This window comes from Mya arenaria, chromosome 14 (genome assembly GCF_026914265.1).
Source record: "Mya arenaria isolate MELC-2E11 chromosome 14, ASM2691426v1".
Lineage (NCBI taxonomy): Eukaryota > Metazoa > Mollusca > Bivalvia > Myida > Myidae > Mya > Mya arenaria.
Genome location: NC_069135.1, coordinates 35137707 through 35149870, shown reverse-complemented (window position 1 = coordinate 35149870; position 12164 = coordinate 35137707). Strand labels below are relative to the sequence as shown.

The following is a 12164-nucleotide window of genomic DNA, read 5'->3' as shown; positions in this document are numbered from 1 at the left end:
TATCATGGAGACAAATTTTTTGACTGAGCTTCATCAACATTCTTCTTTTTATGAATGCAATGATTTTTTTTTACTTGAAATGACCTACATTCTTCTTTTTATGAATGCAATGATTTTTTTTACTTGAAATGACCTAACATCCTAGTTTTTGTCCAGAGATTACCCATATTCCAACTGATCCTAAATATCATGCCCATAAATATTCTAACAGAATTTCTTGAAAATTGGATGAACACTGATGCATTTGGGAAGGGAATAAGAGTCCCTTACACAATATTTTGTCTTAATAGTTGACCTAGTGACCTAGTTTTGGACAAGATAAATACAACTTTTCAACCAATCTTTGTCAGAAAATTTGTCAGCAGGCTTTTCAAACCAGTGTGAATATTGGTAATCCCTGGTCCACAACTAGGTCAAATATGGAGACATTGATATTAAAACTGTAGACAAACAGTGATTAAAGCGTACCTCTCTCATGAGTTTGACGGCCTCTCGTACCCTTCCCAGCTTCCTGGCACACATGGCCAGTCGGCGCTTTATATATACTACCACATTCGTGTCCCTTCCTGCAAACATGCAAAACACAGTGTGAGCATGGTTTGGGGGTAGTTAGCTCTTGATCTGCACCAGATGCACATAGCAGTGAGTGCAGTATATTACATACACAGTCACACATTTGTGTCGAGTCAAACCAACACTGAATATTAAGATGTAACAACAACAACACGAAAACCTTTGATATAGTACTGTTTGTATAAGCAATGTTTGCCTGCCTGCCTGTCCTTCCAGAAAACACATCCAGATAATAATGTGTAGTGGGTGGTTTAGTGGTAAAGTTTTACCTTGGTCTTGAGATTGTGCAATGCATGTGGTATTGTTTTTTCTCTTTGGAACTGCAATTACTCACAGTCCGTTTATTTCTTTAGAAGAATACAGACCTCTAATGAATATTGAGTAGAGAAGTGTTAAGTGGTTGGTCTGTCACATACAATTTCCAGGTTTGTTACATAAATGATTTTTATAGCCTTTGAAAATAAATGCCCCTACATTACGAATACGTAGGATTACGTATCTATGAAGCTATGGATAAAACGTTAAGATCCGTATCTATGAAGCTATGGATAGATAAGTAAAATTGCGTATCTATGAAGTAAAGGGTTAAGAGTAGGCAAAACTGGCTTCTAACAAGGAAAATGACTTTTTTTTATGCAATCAACTACTACAGTCAAACCCATTTGGCTTGACTGAGGCTCAAAGTATTTTCACCAGTCACTCAGAGTTGCAGCCAATGCGTTTCAACTGTTTAACTAAAAAAAATGAGGGCCCAATGTTGATCAAATTATCAAAACTCATAATGTCTGAAAATGGAAATAAGATTTATTTAAGGCACAGACTAATGATTTCACTTCAGGTTTCATTTTTTTTTTTTAATGGGCGCTCTTGAATCCATTTCCATGTCAATAAATAAATGCGAACATACTGTGTATTGATTCCTGAGTTTGTCCAAGATGCATTGTCTGTTGAGATTTCTTGTACAGAACTTCTGCATATTTGTACGCTTGTTTAAATAATTTCTCTGCGTCGAGAATTGACGACGCATCTTCTTCTGCCAACAGGATCAAAGCAGTAGCACATCTGGAATGTGAAAATGTTGTCATTTAATCATGCAATTCGTTTTTTGTGCTGGAAAACTCTTGAAATGATTGACATTAGAAACTGTGTCAGTTCATTTCTTAAAGTTACAAATACCCCTTTAAGGCCTTTATAAGTTTATAATTATGGTAATAACTTTCCGATTTGAATTAAACATGTGCATTTCAACATTCTAAGACTGGAATAATTGAAAAGCAATTCCTACAATAACTTGAAACCAAAGACTGGACTAAATGCATATCCAACATAAATGCATATCCAACATTAATTTGAAACAATGCTAGAATATTTCATAACATGTCGAACATTTAAATCTAACATAGGGCTGAGCTTAACAACTATTGTTGTTGTTTTCCCCTATGAAATGTAACATGTTACTTCTTTAAATGTCTAGACTCTATGGTTGTATCTTGTCATAAACAACTCTTCTCCTGGTAAGGAAACACTATATTAAAGGGACATAACACCGGATGGTCCCCTAATCGGCAAATAATATAGTATTTCCTCAAAACAAGCCTACAATTATCAAAATGAGCTAGAATGAAGCTTATAATACATCATAATTATGATTGAAAGAATATTCTGTTGCTGTCTCAGCTAAGTTGCATTTAATGATAGTGCATAATGGTTTCCCAGTTTAATATGTATATTTAGCATGTGAAAGTAAGGTGATAAGTACAGAATCAAATACCGATGCCATGTTTAAATTAACTCGGATTTACATGTTAGACAAACTCAGTAAATTTTGATTTGGAAAATAAACAAAAACTGAGAAAAGACGCATGTGTCTTTAGCCATGTGATACATCAGTAAGTAAGATTTAACTCAAAAGTTTACAACGATATAAATTGTATGTAAGTTTTTGACAATTTTCTATTTTCCATGCAATGGTATCATCTGGTGTCTAGTCCCTTTAAGTTAGCCATGAAATCAGCACCATATGCCTAGTAACAAAAACATTGCTGCACTTCAATATTGCTTTCCAATCTCAAAATGTTCTTCACCGAACAAATCAGTTTCTATTTCAAGGAATCAAATTGCATTCTCTTTCTATCCATCACATTTTTTCAGTTAATCCGTTTCAAGTGATTCCGTGAAAATGAAGCACATGACATTTTTTGTCATTATTCATTCTAGCAGAATTCATTTCTCTGCCGAGCTGCAATTGTGAGCGAGCTGCATTTAAAAGCCGTTAAATCTCCAGCATGATTCATGAAGCTCAAGGAAAGTCCTTGCGTATATTTAAATTATACTGACGTCGTCAGAAAGAATATGAAACTTTATCACAAATTTAAATTTTGTCTTAATATTTGACCCAGTGACCTGGTTTTGACCAAAATGACACATCGTCAACTTAGTGCAAGAACTCAAAATCTGGTTCTATTTCTATATGCAGTTATTGAGTTATTGCACTAAAGTAACGACATATTCACAGCGGTTTTAAAAGTCATGGTGACAAAAATTCCGACTGAGCGTTGCAAACACTATTGAATTCATGAATGATGTTGTTTTTTTAAAACGACTTAAGATCAGAGATTAAGTCTTCAGATTACCCATATTCAGACTGGTCCTAAAAATCATGCTGAGAAATATTCTGACTGAATTTCTTGAAGATTGGATAAACACTGATGAATAATGTGAAACAAATAAGAGAATTTAACACAACATAAATTGACCTAGTGACCTAGTTTTTGACCAGATAAATATAACTTTTGTCCTTTTGTCAGAAATTTGTTAGCATGATTATCAAGACAGTCCTTGAGTATATTTAAATTTATAGTGACATTGTCACCTAAAATGAGTCCTGTTAAGTAAAAAGTGACATTTAAAAAAAAAAAAATTTATCCTATGATTGATTAATTTTCCTTTTATGTCAATGAGGTGATTACCATCACAGGACCATTGTTTGCTGATGTTGTAATTGTTAAATATTACGATTTTATGAAAGTGAAAATAAAATGAGACCATGGTTTAAAATAGCACAAGCCCACATGCCCTGCACTAGTGAATTGCTCTCGGGGCTTGCTCAAGTTTTTGACTATATAAAGCAGGGCTTTTTCTCAGTCTGAAGATGACAACCATGCACTAAGGATTCAGACTTGTTCATCCAAGTCTAATTTTCGTTGACTGATGATACTCAAAACACATTTAAAAAATTGACCAGCTGCAGACATTCCAATCAAATGTTCTATTCTGACACAAATATAAAGCCCTTAAAAGTATTTTTTTTATAAAAGTTAATGTATCAAACCAAGATTCAAGTGCAGAAACAATGCGATTGTCTACCTCTTTGGCACTAAATGTTTCCCCACAAATATGTCTGTTACATTTGTAGAACTTCATAACACTTCTAGAAGGATTAGGGCAATATTTGTATAACATTCTAGACAGTGATAAACCAGGCCATAAAAGCCATCGACATCCCCGTAATGGAAGTGCCATGCACTTGTAAAATATGGCTGAGCGGATTCGTATTTGAATATCGTTTTCCTGATAGCATTGATACCTCTTAGCTAAAGAGCAACCTTAACAATGGAAAAGGAAATGTTAATTCTTTCTGCAGGCTTTGACATCATCTACCCAACTCTGTTTATCTATCCATGTGCTCCACAAAATGTTAATTCTTTCTGCAGGCTGTGACATCATCTACCCAACTCTGTTTATCTATCCATGTGCTCCACAAAATGTTAATTCTTTCTGCAGGCTGTGACATCATCTACCCAACTCTGTTTATCTATCCATGTGCTCCACAAAATGTTAATTCTTACGGCAGACTGTGACATAGTCTACCCAACTCTGTTTATCTATCCATGTGCTCCACAAAATGTTAATTCTTACGGCAGACTGTGACATAGTCTAACCCAGATGTGTTTATCAACCATGTGCTCCACCATCACTATTTGTGATTTAATTTTGTTGGCCAAGACTTCATGTAGATTTTTGCATTGATAGTAATGTTTTTGCTTCTACACAAAAAAATCAATAAAATGAATCAAGGTAACTGTGACGCTGACCTTAGACCTTAAACTATTTAAGGGTCATTTACTGACCATGACCTACTTGCATACCAAATTAAAAGACTACATCAAGTTGTTCAAAGGCTTCTGATCAACAAGGAAAGTGCCCATAATTGTTCTAGCACATGTCACGATGGCCTTTGACTAATTCAAAATAAAAACAGTCATCTATTGACCATAACCAAAGTGCATACCAAGCTTGAATACTCAAAACCAATGTTTAAAGTGATTATCACTCCGAAACAAAAGCTCCTGCATGGACACCATGACACTGACCTTTGAAATATCTCTACTACATATTCTTTGCAGACATTTTATTGATCTCATGTAAGAGGGCAGAAAATGAAAAAATTCTTCAATGTCTTTATTCAATGTCACTTAGAATTTTTTTCCATTCCCCCCCCCCCCAAAAAAAACAAATAAAGGTTTCACAATACAGGTCTCAATATATCAAAAACAATTAACTAAATACCCTTTCTTGTTAGAATAATAACTTACTCTGGGTTTTTCTCGAGGGCATCGTTTGCAGCCTTAATTCGTGCCTGGGGTTTTCTTTCACGCCATGCTGTCTGCATAACTGTAAATAAAGGCATCTCACATCATTACTGCATCAGCAAATGTAAGTGCTATATTTTAATTTCAAAGTTCTATTACTGCCATGTTACACCAAGCAGTCTTGTGGTAAAATTGTCTGCCTCTCACAATATATTTGTAGGGTTGAGCTATACATAAGGTGCACGCTATCCGAATGGACACCAGAATGGTTATCTTTGTGACAAATGGACTTCGGAATGATTTACTCTAGCAGGGATGTTATTGACCTGGCAGCTCAGAAGGGCTCAAACGTATTTGGCGCTTAGTTCTTAGAGCCCTTGCAGCCCCAAATAAGAGACAAGTAACCTACCGCACAAGCGAAACTGGCTTTTTAGAAGCCCTTTTAAGGCTCTCCTGACTTTCACATTTGAAACAAACTGGAGCGTCAATGCTAAAAACAACAGAGTAACAATCAAAACCAACCAAATAATAATTAAAAAACAACACATCTCTGACTAGCTTTCCACTGGCTTCCTTGTCTCAGTGATCAAACTTAGTAGAAGCCCTGCTATGGTCAATTCCTATACCCGCTTGCTAAAATTCTGAATTTTAATTAGCACAGCATTGTGATCTTTTTTATGCAGGATTTGGCCTTGTACAATGAAGATTCTAACTTTGATGACTGCAATCAAGCTTAATTTTCATTGGTGTTTGAGCTCATGCCTTGGCCAATGGGATAGCTGCATAGATTCACATTCTATCATTTAGAAATGCAAGGACAACCAAAAAGTGTTTAAGCAGATATTACAACTGATAATTTTCTGTTTTGTAATAAAAACAACTTCCAAATTCCCATTAAGCTATTAATTGGTCTTATTAAATGAGTTATTTAGGAGCTTGTGCACTGGGTTGTATAGAGGAATTTGACGCATTTTTCTATGGCATTTTCAACTTCATTCATAGTTGTGACTTTTCCATCAAGTTTAATGAAAATTGTCTGTATCTTTCATGTTCAATGTATAAGTATTTTGAAATTTTGACTGATAATTATCAATCATGGTTTTGTTTTAAAAAGGTCAGTTTTGGGCAAATTTATACAGTCAGTATTGGGCAGATATGTATGGTCAGTTTTGGGCAGATATGTATGGTCAGTCTTGGGCAGATATGTATGGTCAGTCTTGGGCAGATATATATGGTCAATCTGGGACAGATATATATTGTCAGTTTTGGGCATATATATACGGTCAATCTTGGGCAGATATATGTGGTCAGTCTTGGGCAGTCATTTATGGTCAGACTTGGGCAGATATATATGGTCAGTCTAGAGCAGATATAAATGGTCAGTCTTGGGCAGATATATATGGGCAGTCTTGGGCAGATATACATGGGCAGTCTTAGGCAGATATACATGTTCAGTCTAGAGCAGATATATATGGTCAGTCTAGAGCAGATTTACATGGGAAGTCTTGGGTACATGGCCAGTCTTGGGCAAATATACATGGTCAGTCTAGGGCAAATATACATGGTCAGTCTTGGGCAGATATACATGGTCAGTCTTGGGCAGATAAACATGGTCAGTCTTGGGCAGATATACATGGTCAGTCTTGGGCAGATACACATGGTCAGTCTTGGGCAGATACACATGGGCAGTCTTGGGCAGATATACATGGGCAGTCTTGAGCAGATATACATGGTCAGTCTAGAGCAGATATACATGGGCAGTTTTGGACAGATATATGTGGTCAGTCTTGGACAGATATATATGGTCATTCTAGAGCAGATATACATGGTCAGTCTAAAGCAGATATACATGGTCAGTCTTGGGCAGATATACATGGTCAGTCTTGGGCAGAAATACATGGTCAGTCTTGGGCAGATATACATGCGCAGTCTTGGGCAGATATACATGGGCAGTCTTGGGCAGATATACATGGACAGTCTTGGGCAGATATACATGGTCAGTCTTGCCCAGACATATATGGTCAGTCTTGGGCAGAAAAATTCAATGAGTAGAGTTAAACATCTTTATCATGTTCAATGACTCATCAGAGAACACTTCACGAATCTCACCAGCACTTTAAAGGAACTGAAAGGATTAACTCAGAGCACCAAGTAACAGCCAGGCAAAATGGCACATATTTCAAGCAAATTACAGTAATTTAACCAAATTTTTGAGGAAATCACACACTTTAAATTGCGAAACATTTTCAGCCAAGCGTTTTTTATAATGATCATTTATTCCCCACAGCAGGCTCCAGTATTGATTGAAACATTGCATCTTGACATTCTATTCCCAGGCAATGCAGATACAGATGTGTTTTTGGCCACTTGCGAAGACTTTAATATGTTTTATCTGCTAAAATCAATTTCCTTTATAATTTGTCATATTTTCTTTGCAGGCAGTGTATCAAAGTAGGAATTTAAATAAACAAGATTTCCCTGAATCGGATGTGTCATCTGACAGGAGCACTCATTATTTTCTAGTAAAGGTCACTGTGATGTTGACATTTGACCCCAAAATATAGATTAGGGTCATCTACAAAGTATGACCAATATGCATTCCAAGTTTGAAGACCACACCAAGTTGTTCAAAACTTATTGGTATGAAATGAAAGCACCCATAATTGTTCTACTACATGTCACCTTGACCTTTGGCCTTTTGTCCCCAAGGGTTCACCTACAGACCATGACCAATATGCAGACCAAGTTTGAAGAATACACAGTCTTTAAAACATAATTAATGTAAACCAACAAATGCCCATCATATTTCTAAAAAGACCTGACCTTGACTTTTGACCTTTTAATGCCAAAATCAATAGTGGTCTTTTGACTATGACCACTATGCATACCAAATTTGAAGACTATACATAAGAAGTTTAGAAAGTGTGATTGCCAACATGGACCAACAAAGCATTGCCACCAGGTGGCACAATTTTCATCCCAAATACTTACTTTCATATTCTGGTTTTCCTGCATCTGCGTCACAAGTGAAAAATGTCTGATGATCCTGAGCAGATAAATTCATGTCGTAATATGTGAGGGGATCTTTGTTGATTTTCCATGTGAATCGCAGGTACTCGGCCCCACGGAACAAGTTGAGAGGGTTTCGCCATACTTTGCATTCTAAAATTGAAGTTATTATATATACATCTATATATACATATAATTAAATATGGTCAGTTAATGTTCCCCTCATACAGAGATGCCAACAGGTTCAAAAAATTATTGTTAGGCCTAAAAAAAAAATACATTTGGTTCGGGTTACCCGACCCTACCTACGGAATAGGCGCCGACCCTACCGTTTTTATAGTCAGTTTGAAAAAAAAAAAAATTTTTTTTTTTTTTTAATTGCTTTTCAATATGTAGTTTAAACCTTAAATGCTAATTCAGAAGATAGCTTTAACACCATTTTCCAATGATGAAAATGATATTCTTATATAAAGCCTAATAAGAAAAAAAAATAAAAAGCCTACCTACCCTACCTATTTTTGAAAAGGATGTAACCCTAACCAAACAATTTTTTTTAAGGCCTTATGATCTCAAAATTAACATTACAACTTGTATACACAAGTATAAGCAATATGAGGTTGTCCAGTTAGTGCAGTGGTCAGCGCACTGGCTTCTCACCAAGGCGACCGGGGTTTGATTCCCAGCCAGGGCACATGTGAGTTTGGTTAGTGGTCACTAAGCCGGACAAGTGGGTTTTCTCCCAGTACACCGGTTTCCCCCACAACACAAGACCACACTCTTGCGCAACATTGTGCCAATTAGAATGACATAGTATAAGTTAGCATAACTTTCTTCACAATGTCAAATATATATAACGTTTAAACTAGGCAATATGAGTTTAAAGTTTGCTTTTTTTTCGAAATATTTCATGGAAAAAAAGCAATCATTCACAAAAAGATGAAAACAAAACCAAATGAAATTCAAGTACTTTTCAAAGGACGGAAAATGAAACACCAAATCATGCTTTGAAACAACTTCAAACATTTTGAAAAACCACACTGTATATCTTAATTGCTTTGAAAACAGATTAAATAGCTTGATTCATTATATACAAACTGTTGTTCATCACATGATACATATAAAGAAAAAAGAAGATTTATCAAAACAAATGTTCGAGACACGTGTTATTTAGTTACCTGTTCAATGTATGTTTACAGTGTGCTTTCTAACAGACTGGCAAAGGGCAAACTGAACTAATCTCATGCACAAACAGCTACATTAATAAACAGTATGAAATAAACATGTCAAATAATTATTAGCTCATAAGGTTTTCAAGTCTAATTATTGCAGCTGCAGATAAATAACTGGTCATATTTGGCCTCTTTTTGATTATTTTCCTGGGCCACATTGTCTTCTTTTATGAGAACTTTAAATTAATGACAAAACTATTCTGTTTTATTGACATAGTTAGCTCTTAGAAAATTGTTTTCATGACAATAGTGGTGATACACTGGGACCTTGAATGACCTGGTCCAGTGACGTTTTTGGAAATGCTTTAACTGCCTGTTCTGACTTTGGGAAAATACCAACTCTTGTTAAAATACATAATATAATGGAAAATATAAACATGTTTTGGCTTTTAAATGCATACATTATACTGTTTAAGAGCTTGTCTTACAAATATCTTGTTTATTTTTCAAAAGAAATGCATTGCTTTTTTATTCATTCACATAAACTGTGTTCACTGAATTGCGAAAATATTAGGTATTTTGAGGAAAAATGGACAATTTTTTCGCAAGGAGAAACAGCCTTTTGAAGGCAGTAAAATGTACCAAGAAAAGTCAGTATGGTTAGTAAAAAAAAGGTCAATTTCTTTATATGGACAAAGAACAATACGAAGTACAGAAAATGAGATTTTGGTCTGGCAAAAACTGTGTATCTTTTTGCGATTCCTGCTAGTAATGGTCAAAGCTTTATCATAATTGGTTATCAAAATTTATAGCTCGACTGGACCCTGTATACTTCCTATATGGATGAAAGTGAACGATGAACAATATTACAATAAAAGCATGCCCACACAACATTCAACTGCTAGCAATACCTCTAAATTCAAACAAAACATACATGGCACATACAAATTTTGCAATATTTTACAAAAGGAAAAGTCATTTATAATTTAGTAAAATAAAAGTTCCTTTTATGGTTAATGTGAAACAGTTATTACGCTTATAAAGTTCTATCGTCGAAGACTTCTTCATTTTTTTCCCCCGTCTCTGTCATTTGAATTTTTTACAGTTTATTCATCTTTTACATGAGGAGTTTCCTCAACAGTACCATTCAATTTGCCCATTTACCGGCCTCCCCATTCTACCTGGCATACTTTGTTGTCCATGGTTATTACTGCTGTTGTTGTTGCTGTTGCCATTTGTCGTGGTGCCATTAGTGATGGTGGTGTTGCCATTGTCGTTGTTGGCGACCGGTTCGCCCCCTAGGAGAGGAGAGATGTGGTTCAGCGACACCTGCTCGATGAACGACGTCCCATACTTTTTAAAGTACCACCACTCAAATATCTGAATAGAGAAAATAGTGATTCCATTTCAAAGATGCGCCAAAGAAGATTTACTACAAATATTATACAGTTGTATTGATATACCAAAAAGAATGAATAAATGTCGAAAAACAATCGTTCTTATGAAGGATGGCAAGTTAAATTTAAAAGAAAGGTGCAAAATACATGGTATTTCTACCTATGAGACTATAAAAGATCACAGTAAATCTTTTAGCACTCACCAATCATTTAATATTTTTGCATTTTCAGCTATTAAATACACAGTTACCATCTTGTTATCAGCAATTAATATTTTCCATAAATGCATTATTAACTTAGTAGTTAAAGGTGTATCACTCAAAATGTATGTTTGTTATACATGCGTATGTATTGATTTTGAATAAAAGTGTCACTTTCAAGCTTTTCTCCAACAGGAGTAAATAAGTGGAAAGAGGGTGCATATAACAGACTTAATTGGACAGTGAGTTATTACCCCTTCCCTGGAAACAGGATTTTAAAGACGCTTTGATACCACCCACTGGACCGAAGGCTTGGTCAAATTTAAAATCTGTAAAGGTCAAAACATAACAAAATGTAAGAAAGGTGCAAAATGGAATGCTGATAAATCCCAATGCTTGGCATTTTTTAGCCAACAGTCCTATGATTAGGTGCAGTCCCTATGAGCAGTAAAAAGGCAAGCTTAGATTAATAGCCAATCATTAATGGAACAGGGGGCAAGAAGCAAGCCAGTAATAAGTAATGATATATTAATGAAATAATTATACTGTAATTATTGCCAGACATTTGGCCAAAATATAGCAGGGCTTGTGGACTGACTTTTACCTTCATGTCATAGTTTTGACAAAAATGAATAGTAAAGCAACACTGTGGTAGTAATAGTTACAGCATCCACAAACTGAGTTATGTGAAATATCCACCAGCACTTAGCAATTAAATGACAATTACTTGTATGCAGTATAGAAGGGAATAGTGTTGTAATTTAACCCTACACTAGTTATTGAACAGTTAATGCCCACCTACTTGTTAAAGTGCTGACATGAGAGGTAATGTATAGACAAGAAACAATGGAAAGGTACACACAATATAACCAAATTAATTTCTTATCTATTTTCCTTTTAAATGTATACAACATTTTTTAATGAGAGGGATATAAGATCCATCTTACAGTCATCAAAATTAGACTTTTGGATGAACAAGCCTGAAATCTTATACAATTAAAACTAGCCACATCAAAGTCGTGGGACCTCGGGGAAATACTTTGAGAGCACAAACAAGCCCTGCTATATTTAATGCAGAGTTTGAAAAAGCACAGAAGACATTTTACCAGTGCAGGTCTTGCGGGCATGTGTTAATTTTGACCATTGATATTATGCTTCTTCTTACTGTCAAGAATTATATTCTGCAGCATGCAAATAACAAATAATGTTTTACTATTTGTAACC

At 35.3% G+C, this 12164-nt stretch overlaps 1 protein-coding gene across 4 annotated transcripts in view; it reads right to left on the bottom strand.

The window, feature by feature from the left end:
* Positions 1 to 12164, bottom strand: part of LOC128217541 (suppressor of tumorigenicity 7 protein homolog) — a 50349-nt gene that overhangs the window by 14084 nt on the left and 24101 nt on the right. For 3 of the 4 annotated variants that reach the window (XM_052924739.1, XM_052924741.1, XM_052924743.1), the window contains 5 exons: positions 10525 to 10723; positions 8157 to 8327; positions 5169 to 5247; positions 1481 to 1635; positions 469 to 566 (listed from right to left, as the gene is read on the bottom strand). In XM_052924739.1, the coding sequence (XP_052780699.1) occupies positions 469 to 566; positions 1481 to 1635; positions 5169 to 5247; positions 8157 to 8327; positions 10525 to 10723 (702 nt within the window). The remainder of the gene's footprint in view (positions 1 to 468; positions 567 to 1480; positions 1636 to 5168; positions 5248 to 8156; positions 8328 to 10524; positions 10724 to 12164) is intronic. The other variant, XM_052924740.1, reaches the window with a different exon arrangement.